This window comes from Onychomys torridus, chromosome 10 (assembly GCF_903995425.1).
Source record: "Onychomys torridus chromosome 10, mOncTor1.1, whole genome shotgun sequence".
Taxonomy (NCBI): Eukaryota; Metazoa; Chordata; class Mammalia; order Rodentia; family Cricetidae; genus Onychomys; species Onychomys torridus.
The window spans coordinates 74,552,765-74,567,188 of NC_050452.1; the positions used below are offsets into that span (position 1 = coordinate 74,552,765).

The window sequence follows — 14,424 nt, forward strand, 5'->3', positions numbered from 1 at the left end:
CTTCTTCCGTGTGTGTGTGTGTGTGTGTGTGTGTATTTGAAGTATAATTGACACTTGAAATATAAAGTTAAATATGTATGTTTATATTTCAAACTTATACCACTCTGAACCCCACAGCTGTTTGCTCCCCAGCATACAGGGAATGAGAAGCCGTTTATTTTTCATACACTAGTAAGGAATTTTCTTATTGGTAAACATACATTTTTTAAAGCCAGTGAAATAAGCCTGAGGATTTCCAGGGAACTTGAGGCAACACTAAAGAAATACTCTAGTGATAAAGTATCTGCCAGTCATTTGTGAGTCCCAGGTTCATACCCAGGACTGCAGAAGTGAAGCAGAGAGAGAATTTGCTTTGTGTGGTGAGAAGGGTGACAGAGCTGAGATTGTGCAAAGTGGACTGAGAAATTGAGAACAAAATTGATTGTTTTATGATCTTTAATTTCTTTATTGAAACATCAACAATTACCTTGGTATGAATTTATTTATAATTCTATATTCAGTTGAATATTTATAGAAACATAAAACCAAGTCCAATATTTACTGAGTGTAAGGAAACATAACTATTAAGAACTCTGAAAACAAAAGTCTTTAACTTCTTTGTAAACATATCCAGGATTCTGAACAGGGCTTGTCTTCTATGCTGCTGTCACCTTCCTTAAAGGTAAGCTGAACACACTTGCTATGTTGGTGAATTATCACACCCTCTCTACAGATAGATCAGCTCCTAACGTTTTTTATTTTTCTCATGTATTATTAAAAAGCATCTCTCTATTTGAATGGTAATGGCTCCCATCATATCATATATTTAAACGCTTGGTCCACAGTTGGTGAAACTATTTGGAAAGAGTTGGGTATGGCCTTGTTGGAACATCACTGGGGGTGGGTGGGCTTTGAGGTTTCAAAAGCTCATACCATTCCCAGTCTCTCTCTCTCTGCCTCCAACTCACAGATAAGATGCAAACGCTTAGCTACTGCTCCAGTACCAGGTCTGCCTGCCTGATGCCATGCTCCCCACAATAACAATCATGGATTCAGCCTCTGAAACTCTAAGCAAGCCGCAACTAGATGCTTTTCTGATAAGCTGCCTTGGTCACACTGTCTCTTCCCTGCAACAGAACAGTGACTGAGACACCCTTCTAAGAGTTACTTTAACATGACGTTATTTGCAAGCATTGACATATTTTCATTATAATGTGTATTATTTATTTTCTGATAAACTGATCTTAGCTAAATTACTTTAGCTGTTTACCTGGATCCTTCAAACAGTGGCTGTGACTACTTTCCCACTGTAAAGTATTTCTTCTGCCAACCATGTTTCTTTATGCCATTGTTTCTCTGCTGTGCTTTTATCTTTGTTGGCCCAGTCTCTTTTCCTCAGCCAGGTTTTTTACTTTTAAAAAATATTTATTTATTTATGTGTGTGCATGCATGTGCGTATTTATGCACAAGTGCATATGGGTTCTCACAGAGGCTAGACGGTGTCAAGATCCCTGAACTGGAGTTATGGTCAGTTTTGAGCTTCCATGAGGGTGCTGGGAGCCAAACGACAATCCTCTGAAAGAGCATCAAGTGCTCTTAACCACCAAGCAACTTCTTCAGCTCTCCTTTTCATTAAAAGATACAGGGGGACAGGAGAGCAGGACATACCTACTTTGTGGTATGTGAACTAAAGCAGAGCTGTGCAGTGGCCAGTCAGCAACAGAATGAAGGGTCATAACCTAGCCACTGAGGAAGATACACATGTTACTTGGGGGGGGGGGTCATCTGTAGACTAAATAGCTAATAGATCTTTGCACTGTCTCCCACAATATTTCGTGACAAAACAAATCTGAATCCTGTTGTTGAAGGCCTGATGTTACACAATAATGTGGTGGTAAGTGAATTTCATAAATATCAAAACTCTGTAATGTAGAGTGCTTATGTTCACACTAAAAAAAAGTAGTAAAATGTCATCAACTGTGGTGTAGAACCCAAAACTACGGGCACTTAGGTTCTGTCCAAAGGACTTTATGAACCTAAGGTTTTCTCTTAAAACAGAATTCACCCACGAGGGGGCTTAAGCTTGAACAGAAAAGCAGTAAGGGAGTGATCCCACCCTACCATGATGGAAGGACATTGTGTGCTCTTATTTTTATGTAAGTTTTAGTCTTTAAGCCCAATGAAGCCACAGTGAGAAGAACAAAGCCCTTCCCTACCATTCCCTTCTAATTACCAATTACGATTACACGCTTGTTGAGAAGGTGTGAAAGAAGTGGGGGGGGGGTGGCCTGATTGAAATCTTTTCTTCCAGTTTTCTACACAGAAAGGCTAGAGGTGAAAGGAGAGTCACTGCCCTCCTGTCTCAGTTCAAATGGTAACAGAGACAAGGGTGGAATTAGATGCATGTGTCCCCACCCGCCATCCCCCTTTTCAGCCTGTTGTGAACTCAGGGCACTGAGTAATTAAGAACCAAACCAATTATTTTTAAATTGAATTCAGACCATAAAAGAATCCTCAGAATTTAAGTCCTAGCCTATCAAGCCTCCCGCCAAAGGAAACATTTAAGTTTTTTTTTCTGAAATAAAGAGATCTACCCTTCACTTCAAATAATTTCAGGGAATCAGTGTTGATTTGGTAAGCTGATTAAAATAATGTTCCTTTTATGTAGGAAAAAGCTGTGGGAATTGGGGGTATAGCCTACCTTTCTGATGAGGTCTGAGAGTTCCATTTCCGCCTTCTGCTGGGCCAGATCCGACTTCACTTCAGAGTACGTATCATTGATGATGGCCAAAAACATGTTCTGTTGGTAAGACAGAGGACGGAACTCAAATGTAATTTGAAAACAGTCTAAACATTGACACATGCCTTTTCGTTCACCTTTTTACCAAATCTGAGTAATCATGAAGTCACTGATCAGTTTTTCTCTCATACTCTTCAAAGCGGTATTTCTCCACTAAGTCACCCCAAAGGAAGTCTCACTCATAAAACCACACTGTGTGGGTTGGCTGCTGTCCAGCTAACACAAACTAAAGTCCCTCGGGAAGAGAAACCTCAGCTGAAAAACTGGCTCCATCGACCGGCCTGCAGGGGGGTTCGTGAGCATTTTCTTGACTGGTGATTGGTGTGAGAGGGCAGTGGCCAGGATTAGCCCTGGGCCAGTGGTACTGGGCTGCATAAGCAAACAAGCTGAAGAAGCCATGGGAACAAGCCAGCGTGCAGCGTAGTCTCTGGTTCAGTCAATTCTTGCCTCGGGTTCCAGCCTTGATCTCCTGCACTGTCTTCAGTGAAGGACTGTATGTAGCATGTAAGGCAAATAAACCTTTTCCTCCTCATGATGCTCTTGGTCAAAATGTTTTATGACAGAAGTTAGAACACATTTTTGACATCTTTTGCAAAGAGACAAGAAAAAGCTACAAAGTATTAATGTATTTATGTACAGATGATAGAATTATTATTGTTTTCTACTTTTAAAACACTTAAGTTATTGTGTAGAACTCTAAAGAGCTCTTCAAGTTTTAACAATTGAATTAATTAAACTTTTCCCAAGTGTTGTCATACACTCAGGTGAGGTACATGGGACGTATTTTAAGAATTAAAACGACTTCAGTAACAGGCCAGTAGACCCAGTATAAAGACCAAGGAAATCTTCATGAAAAGATGAAGACTTCAGAGCCCATCAAACTCAGGTTCTTGTCTTGGTGTGACTGGGAAGAGATCACCATGGGAGTTACCAGGAAATGGGAAGAGATCAAGGGAGAGATCAAACAACAACAACAGCACCCAGGAAGGGATGCAGAAGACAAACAAAACCCCACAGTTTACCTCCCATTGTGTAACACAGCTGGGCTCCACAACAGCCACCATGTCAGACCTTCCAACCCGATCCCTCACTCAACAACCAACGAAAGGAAGCACCCTGACCCTGAGACTCCTGTGTGGGCAACCTGGAACCACAAGCCCCAGAATCATCTAAAACCCAGGAGGGAACTCAGGAAACCTGAGCTCACTCTTCAAGTGGAAACTTTCTGTAGTAAATTTCCACACTGTCCCTCACTTGTAACTCTTCCTTGACAGAGACAAGAACCAGGGACACAGGGCAGTCTAAAATCTAGCTTCCACCTCCAGCAAACATGGCATGGCCCACACATGTTGTCTGACCTGTGTGTATGTGTTGTGATGAATGATGAATGCACGTGAGTGTGTGTGTGTGTGTGTGTGTGTGTGTGTGTGTGTGTGTGTGTGTGTGTGTATACCAATAAGTGCACAGGCAAAGGCCAGAGCAAGCGTCTTTTCTATTGTCTCCATCTTACTGTCTTGAGACTGGATCTCTCACTAACCTGAAGCTCACGCATTGGCTACATTGGCTGAACAGCAAAATGCAGGAATCCACTTGTCAACACCCACTTCCTGGAGCCCAGAAGGTGGAGGGTGTTGTGCGGGCACAGGCAGCCATGTCTGGCATTTTACTTGACTGTTAGAGATGCAAATTCAGGTTCTCACGTTCCCAGAGCAATCACTCTTACCCAATAAGCCATCTCCAAGACCATGTCTGACTTATTTAAAATATAATTATCTCTTTACTGTTTGAGATTATAGTATAATACAAGTGTTTGGTTGTTTTGTTTTGTTTTGTTTTGTTTTGTTTTATTTGCTTTTTTTTTTTTTTTAAACAGCACCCTTACCTGTGTACCAGGCTGGCCTCAAACTCACAAATATCTGCCTGCCACTACCTCCTGAGTGCTAGGATGATTTGGCCCGCTTGTCTTAAGAATTTGTCCTGCATTTCTTCTCTCTTTATGTATGTGTTGGGAGGCAGCCCAGGTGTGCTCACCCACACAGGTGTGTGTGGCAGCCACAGGGATGCCTTCCCCACTCACTTCTTCCTCTACCTGATGTATCCACATGGGGTCTTTCCCTTGAACCAGAGCTCCGTCTTTTGGCTAGTCTATCCAGCCAATTTGTTCAAGGGATCCTGTCTCCATCTCTTTGAGCTCTGGGATTATAGGCTGGCTGCCATATCTGAACCACATTCATGTTGGGGCTGGGGATCTGGACTCGGATCCTTAGGCTTGAGCAGAAAGCACTTTATACACCAAGCCATCTCCCTAGCTCCTTGTTTTGCATTTATAAAATGGAAAAAGTTACAGTACCTCCCTTAAAAACTGCTTGTGTCGGTTACTGAGATAATCGACACAGTGCTCAGGATAGGTCCCAACAGTGACAGTTCTAAGTGCTAATCATTACAGCTGCTGTCACTCACCAATGTCTACTTACTTTTCCTAACATTTCCCCTCCCCGGGGGTAATGAGTATTTCCACGAGTTTGCCACACACTTTCTCAAAGCACCTAGTAAATCAGCTCCGTCTCCTGCATGCTGTTTGTATCTGGCAACTGGTTTATAGGTGCAGAGTTATATTTCACTATGTCTGCTTTCTCCACAAATCCACAGAATCAGAGGAAGTCCTATGTTCCTTTCCATGGCTCCCTCGGCTGTATAACACACTACCGAATGCACAAACACTATAGTTTACACTATATGACACAGACTATCTGTATAAGACTATAGTGGCTCAGGCAATATTCATCCAGTGACTGATGAATGGAAATTAAGACTCTTATTTTAGTGAAGAACTACAAATCTCTATCAATTAAGGAAGACTGTTGATTAATATTGGACACCAGAAATTAAAACAGAACATAAACTATACATAAACCCATGGGTGTGTGCTCCATTCCGGGCACAGGTAATTTCAGTTAAGATAAGGCTTTGATTTTCACTCTCCTAACCCAGATATCTAACATTCTATTTTTGCTTGCAAATGCTTAAGTGATGGCTGCATATATCTTAGTCAAAGTGAATTAAAGTGTGGGTTCTGTGAGATTTTCAATCATTAGACATAGATGGTGGCTAGTGAAGGCTTTGGTGAGGCAGTCTGAGAAGCACTGAGAATTCTTTCATGTTCTGGGGTTTGATTTCATGAGAGGACTGCAGCACCTAGATTGTAGGTGGCACAATTACCAAGTTCTCCTTTGAGCACTTAAGTCACACTGTGTCCTACAGGTGGCAGAGGACAGCTGAAGGGTCTGCCGCAGGATGAACCTCATGGTTATAAAGATCTTAGCAGAGAGCCCGGTGCCCCAGAACCCAAAAGACTATCCACGTTAGAGGGAAACAAAGCCTTGTCAATCCCTACTTTTTCCTTAATCTGTAGCAGGAAGAGGTCAGTTAATGAGGTAAGTTCAAATCTGGCCACAAAACTGGCAAAAAGGCAGGGTGCGAAGGAGTGAATTTCAAGGGACCATGCTATCCCTTTCATCCCATGAGTGCTTATCTAATCCTTAACGAACACCATCTGCTGAAATGGGATACCTGGGGAGACTGCAGAGATGATACCCCAAGTTAGTGAAATTTAATCATTCAAACCTCCAGAAAGGAAAATCTGAAAAGATGATAGTATTGGATGAAATATACCTTCTCCCTCAGCCAAGCTAACTTCATTTTATACTTTTTCACCAGACAAGTAGAATGTAAGAAATGTTCAGAAAACCACAAAACACCTTAAAAAAAATCTTAAAGTAAATGGTAAAGTTGTTATAAATCAAGAGATTCAAAGGTATTTTAAAATGTATTTTGGGAGCAATTCCTAATTACTGTTAGATTTACTTTTAAGTTTAATACATGCAGATTCTTTGTAGGCAGTGTATAGGCCTGTGGGCTATGAGAAGGTTGAAATATTATCTTAGCCTTGACATATGATAATTCACCGAGCTATGACTCTTGATGTCCTATTTCTAAGTTGCTTTGTAAGTTCCTATTGTCTCAAAGAAAAGGCAGGAATGGAAAGTCACACTAGCAAGTGACTAAGAAGGCAGTAGGTGACACTGTGTCGGGTAAGCAGCTAAGCACGTCCTACTGCTCAGGCAAACCACCATTTAGGAAATTGATAAATCTGCACTTGCAATTATTTTTATCGTAGTTAGATACACATTTATAGATTATTGAAAGACCATGGGAAAAACAAATTATTGTCTGAAAACTATAAATCAATGAAAAATGTAAGTTTTCTAGAATCAACATTTCTTTTTCTGCTTTCCACATGTTTATTTGAAATGAGGAGTGATCAAGCATGAGAGAAAAGGGAAGGTGGTGATTTATGAGCACACAGTTTAAATCACCTCACTATAAAAAAAAATACATATACATACCAAAAGAATGAAGAACATAAAGAACACAAATGTAGTGAAATAAAGTGGTCCCAAAACTCGGTTAGCTTCCTCAATCTCTGCGAAGTTGATATCACCCAAAATGATGCGGAACTGAGTGAAGCTAGGAAAACAAAACAGAACACAAGACAAAACCAAACAGTGTCCAGCTGCGGACGTACATGTATTAAAGATGATTGCATATGCTGGGACAGTCTGGGAAGTTCAAGAGAGCTGCCAGGAAACCAAAAACTGTTGGCCTCTTCGGGAAAGCCTTGTTACTCGGACTGTCGATTGATGATGCCTTTTAGTAACATGGTTTCATATGATATGTGTCATTTCTGCTTCATAGCAAACCTGATTATTAGATGATTTATAGAGTAAGAATATCTAATCTGGGTTAAACCTGGTAACTCAAATCTTTACAATAGTCACACTTGGTCTGAAGTTAACGTATCTTTAAATAAAAACAATGATGACAAAACACATATTGAAAAATGGCCAAAGCTGTAGAGTTCAATGATCCAGTGTTCTCACAGTCACTCAAAGTGAGGTCACAGTGGCTAGACATTACCAGTGACATCATTTCCTTTTTTGGCTTTCCTCAACAGTGAGATTAACTAGGGATCCCCATCCACAAGTCACACTAACTCCCAGTTTCATGATCTACTCTTTCCCTAATTACCAAGTAACTTTGTGAATGGCACATAACTGTGATTCAGACTATTGTGGGGTCTTTTTGTTTGGATTTAAATTTTTTTTTTCTAGTATATTTGGGAACACTAGAAAAGGACTGAAGATTTGTGAACTGGTTTTAGTTTCTTCTACAATATTAGAAATATATTTTATCTCTTGGAAGTTGGAATTTAAGATACAAGGCAATGATATGCAAGAGGAACGGAAATGCAGGCAAATGGCCTCCTTATGTGCGGAGAGCGGAAAGGAGGACCGAGCCCTCGGAGGGAGCCCAGGGCTAAGCATGCCACCCATGAGTACCTCCCCTGCACACGGCCACTTGAAACTCCCACCTCTGCTGGGTGTGGAGAAGATCTTGGTCTTTGGCATAGTGCTGTCCTTCTATGGAGGTTGCACTCTATCTCACTACTTGAAGACTGCTTCCCTAAGAACCAACATTTCCAAAAACCGTGTTTTCTTTGGTAGGATAATGTTTGTAGAACAGGAATTCAATCTGTCATCTTTAACATTTGCTAGTCAAATAGTGACAAGAATAATATCTTGCTTTAGGAATGCTGTGAACTAATTAAACTTTATAAATTTTTAAAATATTATTTGACAATTTCATACATTTATAGGGAAAAAAGCCTTTTGTTTCATCTCATAGATACTTACATACATTCTTGGAAAGTACTGAAGTCATCAACTTGAGTGCCAAAGACAAGGTATGCCAGCTGAGCATATGCCAAGAAAATAATGAAGAACATAATGGTGAAACCAAAGAGGTCTTTAGCACATCTGGACATGGTTGTGGAGAGCTGGCTCATGGTCCTGTTAAAGTTGATGAATTTGAAGAGCTGTAAAAGCAGGACATGGTCATTAGATGAGTGGAGGATAAAATGTACTCTTCATATACAAGGAACTATTCTATCATGAGAGGGAATGGAATTTGTTACTGGCTATGACATGAACTTTGAAAGCATGCTAAATGAAATAAGGCAGATGTAAAACCTCAAATGTTGTATGCCTCCATCTATGTGAGGCACTCTGAATAGTCAAATTCACTGGGATAATAAATACAATGGGAAGCTGGGTAATGGTGGCATGTGCCTTTACACCCAGCACTCGGGAGGCAGAGCCAGGCAGATCTCTGTGAGTTCGAGGCCAGACTGGTCTATAGATCAAGATCCATGACAGGCACCAAAACTACAGAGAGAAACCCTGTCTCTCAAAAAAAATCAATAAGAAAAAAAGAAATACAATAGAAAGTTGATGTGTTGGGATATAGCATTTCCTGTTGGGATTACAAAAATGGTAATGTAGAGTAGTAATAGATACAATACTGTGCTGTGTGTATTTTCATGCTTCTGAAGTATGCATATAAAATGGTGAAAATGATATTGTGTAATTTTGTTTATCATAGTAAAGAAACAGGTGAGAAATTATTCACTTTTTGTCTCTTTCAAGTGTAGGAATATCTATCTTGCCATTCAAAAAAGTATTTGTTGAGTAATTAGCTCATGCTAGGTCCTGTCCTCAGGCCTGGGAGTGTAAGTGTAAAGCACTTGTTGAGTACCTAGCCCATGCTAGGCCCTGTCCTCAGAGCTGGAAATGGAATAGCGAGCAGAACAAAGCTTCTGCCTCATGTTGCTCACATCTTAAATCAGTCACAATATAGTAAAAACAAGTTTAAGTATGATCGATGAATAAGTAATAATGTCCCCCAAAGGACTAAACCAGAAAATAGTCTTGTGCATCATTGTAATGTACCAAATACCACAATGTAGGAGTAACTTTGGGTAATGCCTTCCATCTTCAGTGACATAAATACTGGTATTTTTATCCCTAGGCACCAGACCCACTGGGAGCCAGCCAAGCCCAACTGTAAAGCCCAGTGAGCAAGTGCAGCCACAAAGGATCTGAGTGCAGCCACAAAGACTGGAGCTCAGGAGGCGGGACAATACATGCTAAGATGCATGCAGCTCACAGTTGAAGGCTGTGTAGGGAGCACATGGGAGTGAGTGTCAGGAGTCACTGTTCCTGTCTGGAAGAACCCAATGGTCATGTTTAAGAAGCAATTCAATAAATAAGACAGCAACTTGGAATGCACATTAGGAGAGAAATCTCTAGAATTTCACTTAATGGTCTTTTATAAACAGCTTCTGGACACAATAAAAATCTCTATAGGCTGTTATCATCAATATTAATTATTAATGAAATTCCTACTTTTTATTCACTCATTCTTTAGTGCTGGGTTGGAACCCTGGGCCTTCCATGTTCCAGCCAAGGCCTCTGCCACTGAGCAACTCCACCAACTCCAATTCCTACTAATTTTATGACAAAGTTTGGTGTGTTGGAGATGGTGTCTCTTGAACGAGCAATCAATGAATGACAGCATGAGAAACACAAAGTGAGGTCCATGTTTTTGGTTAGCCCCAGGCCTTGCAGTGTCAGGGCTGCTGTTGGTAAGTACCCTCTCTGGAAGCTGCTTCTGAGAACTTGCTGATGGAGGAACTGAAGTTTCAATTATATTAAACACTTCATGTAAGTGCACACTGTCCTTGTGTTCAGGGGCACAGCAGTCCCAGAACCTGGGCAGGTGGCAAGTTGGTAGCTGCCCCAAAACGGCTGAATATTTCTGTATCTCCAGAATTCAGGCTCACTGTTCATGAGACGCCCTGCCATTTACACAGAGAATGAGTGGGAAAGTAACTGTTCAGAAGAGCCTCTGATGCCGTCTCAGCTGGACAGAGCTTCCTCTGACCTGAGAAGGATCCAGACAGCCAACATCATCTCATCCACAGTTACAGGAAGGTTCACAGCAGCCGCCATCTCCATGATGTGAACTATGTAACAACCTTGGCTGGCCATGCCAACCTGGCCAATGCGGCAAATCCGTATCTTCCATGTGTGACTCATGTTAATAGATATATAGACAGTAAAATGAAGAATATGACATAAATTACCTTGATCCAGACCAAAAATACCATGACCGCAGCTATATTGTTGAACTGTATTTGCCAATATGCCACATGCTCGAAGTTGGGGAAAGAAGTCCGATCTTCAAGGAACTGCAGCAGACCCTCTCCATTTGACATTCGGTAAATGTTAACTACCACAGCTACTATAGATAACTGGAAGACAAAAGATTTATATTCATTACATAACTTGAGAAGTAGATTACCCGCTCTAAAATGACTAGTTTTCCACATTGATGTATGGATTGGAGGACTGACCATACTACTCACCCAACAGCACTCGTCAAAGGTAAAACATGGAAACAATATACAGCCTGCATCCCCCTAGGGACAGTAATCAAGTGAAAATGTGTGCAGATGTGTACAAGGGTGTACACAGAAGAAATCATACAAAAACAAGCTCAAATGCAAAAGGGAAGGCCTTCTGCCCAGCGGCCCATCGCAGCTAAGGAACCAGACTCACAATCCTGTTTCTCAGGCAGGAGGCTTCCTACTGAGCCCTATACCTTCTCCTGCTGGTGCCCATATTTTCGTTGCTCTTGCATGCTCTGAAAATGTCAGCTAAAAGGGGGGAAGGGCCCTTTTGTTGTTTGAGCAAATCCAATAATCTTTTATTTAAATCTCAGACAATTTATCATGCAGTCAAGATGTCTTTAATATAAAGAAAACCAGTATCACATTCACACGTTGACTTTCTTTGAGTTTTCTTTCAAACTGGGGAATGAGAAAAGGAAAAGAGATCTTTTTTTATGAGTATGCTTGTTGTTAAATCACCATTTTTTTCCTTTGAAATTCTTATTTCTAGCTACATAAAAACAACAACAACAACAACAAACCTTTCTCCCAAACCAGAACATGCCCTTTAGGCTCTCTTGTATATCTCTAAGAACTGGAACACAACTCAGGACCTGGTAGGTTATCTTTGTTGAATAAATGACTCATTTTCACTCAGTGAAGCTAAGCCATCATCATTATTTGAATTTAGACTTCTAAAGTTTTTTTTTTTTTTTTCAGTAATTCAGAAAGATAATTGGCTAGAACCCACAGCTAGTTGACTGCACCAGCCTGGAGGCTTTGGTGTATTTGCTGGAGAAACAAAACACAGGAACAATCTCCGCGGGATTTTGAGATGGTGGGTTTTTTCATTTTTAGGTGGACTTAAATCTCAGCTGGATAAAGCACAAGCCCTGGCACTCTTGCAGAGCTTCCCTGACCCAGGGAAGCAAGCTGCACCAGCAGGGATGCCTTGACAGAAGCCCACGTGTCTGAATCAAGTCCTAGAAGCACTTGGGTTCAAGTAAAATTAAAAGCTGGAGGAAGGGCAGGGCGGTGGTGACGCACGCCTTTAATCCCAGCACTCAGGAGGCAGAGCCAGGTGGATCTCTGTGAGTTCAAGGCCAGCCTGGTCTACAGAGCGAATTCCAGAACAGGCACCAAAGCTACACAGAGAAACCCTGTCTCGAAAAAACAAAACAAACAAACATACAAAAAGCTGGAGGAAATAAACCTTCAAAGCAATGCTTGCATAATGCTATGGCTGCGGGGAAGGGAGCCACCTTTGACTTCTTCTATATCAGAAACTAACAGCCCAGGGGTCCCCAAAGAAGTGTGTGTGTGTGTGTGTGTGTGTGTGTGTGTGTGTGTGTGTGTGTGTGTATGTGTGTGTGTTGCAGTTCACTGGTGTGGGAGGAGAAAGCCTGACATAAGCTGTGGGTAGACAGGTGGTTACAAAGTGTATTAGTGGTTTGAAGAGGTGATAAGTAAGCCAGTGTGATATGAAATATGAACATGAACCACTGAACTATAATACTATATACTTTTCTTGATAGACTTTAAAAATATTTTTGTAACATGTAACACACATGTTTACAGTCTATATATTAAGTATAAATATAGCCAAATGTTAAAAGCTAGAATTCTACTTATTTGTATCTTTTTAATTCTATGCAGGTCTTTGTTCCCATGGCTATACCTGTTTTACCTATAGACATACCTCAACTGAACACATTCAGTAAATTAGGGTACAGTTAACTTTTTCACTGATCGGCATTTGAGATTTAAAATGTTCAATGTTGACTAGTGTGGGTAATAAGGAAACTACTTGGTTGAAAAAAAATGTAATTAATTACCATATAGCACTTGCTTTTTACAGTTCTATTCCCATCAACCTGAACATAATTATATATAAGCTGAAAAGCAACTTTGTACCTGAAGGTTCCAAACACCATTTCCTAAAATAATTTGAATGTATGTGGTCTGGACTCTGCCATCACCAATACAGAAATATTCTGAAACGTAATTTCCACACTTGTCTCTCTTTTGTTTTCTTTAGCACTAATTTTTTTTGTAACATTGCTCAGTATTAATACTTTAGTAATGTGTGGCTTAAGTAGCTGCCTTGCTATGTGAAACCATGTGATGTTACAAGAACACCATGAAGGGGGAGACACCAGCATCCACTGAGTCACCATGAAGGGGGAGGCTCCAGCATTTGCTGGGTCACCATGAAGGGGGAGGCTCCAGCATTTGCTGGGTCACCATGAAGGGGGAGACAACAGCATCTGCTGGGTCTCAGGCTGTATTTTGAAAGGACGATTCTTTCAAGCAGAAGCACTTTTGGAAGCACACATGTTTGTTAGGAGGGGGCGGAGTAAATGAGACAGCCAGTCTGAGGCTTTAACAAGCATGTCTCTCTGAGAAGTGCTTGGGAATGTGCCAAACACACACTGGTCTTAAGCTCTAAGCCGTTTTCCTACTATTGTTATCAATGGTGCTAAGACCACTGCCGCCATGCAGTACATGTCCACAGGGTGCTTCCTCACGTCTTCAGTATTGGTTCCTTCACACATGAACAGTGTGTTCTGTATTTTATCAACAAACTCTAATGGGCAATACTGGATAAAGACTCCATGCATGGTTTACAAAGGCCTAGTAATTTTAACTTGGGAGTGAGGAAAGACAACTGTCGGGGAGAGGGCTGACGGGAATGCTCACTGGTTAGTGCAGCCCTCCTGAGCGCCATCTGGAACGGTGAGACTGGGAAGCAAGACACACAAGGACACGGGGAACAGCTGTGCCCCAAGACAGCTCAAACTTGTGACAATTAAGCACACTGTTACACACGTCAAAATACAAGAAGACAAAAGCGTCTATGCTGCTGGAAAAGGAAAAGCTCAGAAGAATGATTTTTACACCAAGGGCTCTGGAAGGAGGCCATGGATGTGATTGATGGATACGGTTTAAATTCTGTTCCCTCTAGCTGTGTGATAGGACTCCCAAACAACAGGATGTCTTTGGAATCACACAAAAATTTCCAGGCTTTTTCTTCTTGTCATAATTTGATACTTGCAAAAAAAATTAATTTTCCCTAGCAGAAAAGTATTACAAAAAAACACCCCCATAGTTTTAGTCTACAAATCTTTTATAACATGCCAAAGGCAAATTTAATTACTTATTTGTGTGACTAAGTCAGAGTTCAATAAAAACAACGACATTATAATCAGGAAGGTTTCTCATAAAAAGTATGAGAAAAACTGTAACACAGACGTTAATACGAAAATTTACATTTTTGACTAGAAATATCAAGACT

At 40.9% G+C, this 14,424-nt stretch overlaps 1 protein-coding gene across 1 annotated transcript in view; it reads right to left on the reverse strand.

Moving 5' to 3' along the window:
* The window catches only part of Pkd2 (polycystin 2, transient receptor potential cation channel), a 43,355-nt gene that overhangs the window by 3,965 nt on the left and 24,966 nt on the right, over nucleotides 1-14,424 (reverse strand). The window contains exons 7-10 of the mRNA XM_036200515.1: nucleotides 10,824-10,991; nucleotides 8,533-8,714; nucleotides 7,186-7,306; nucleotides 2,681-2,779 (exon numbers count right to left, since the gene is read on the reverse strand). Of these exons, the coding sequence (XP_036056408.1) occupies nucleotides 2,681-2,779; nucleotides 7,186-7,306; nucleotides 8,533-8,714; nucleotides 10,824-10,991 (570 nt within the window). The remainder of the gene's footprint in view (nucleotides 1-2,680; nucleotides 2,780-7,185; nucleotides 7,307-8,532; nucleotides 8,715-10,823; nucleotides 10,992-14,424) is intronic.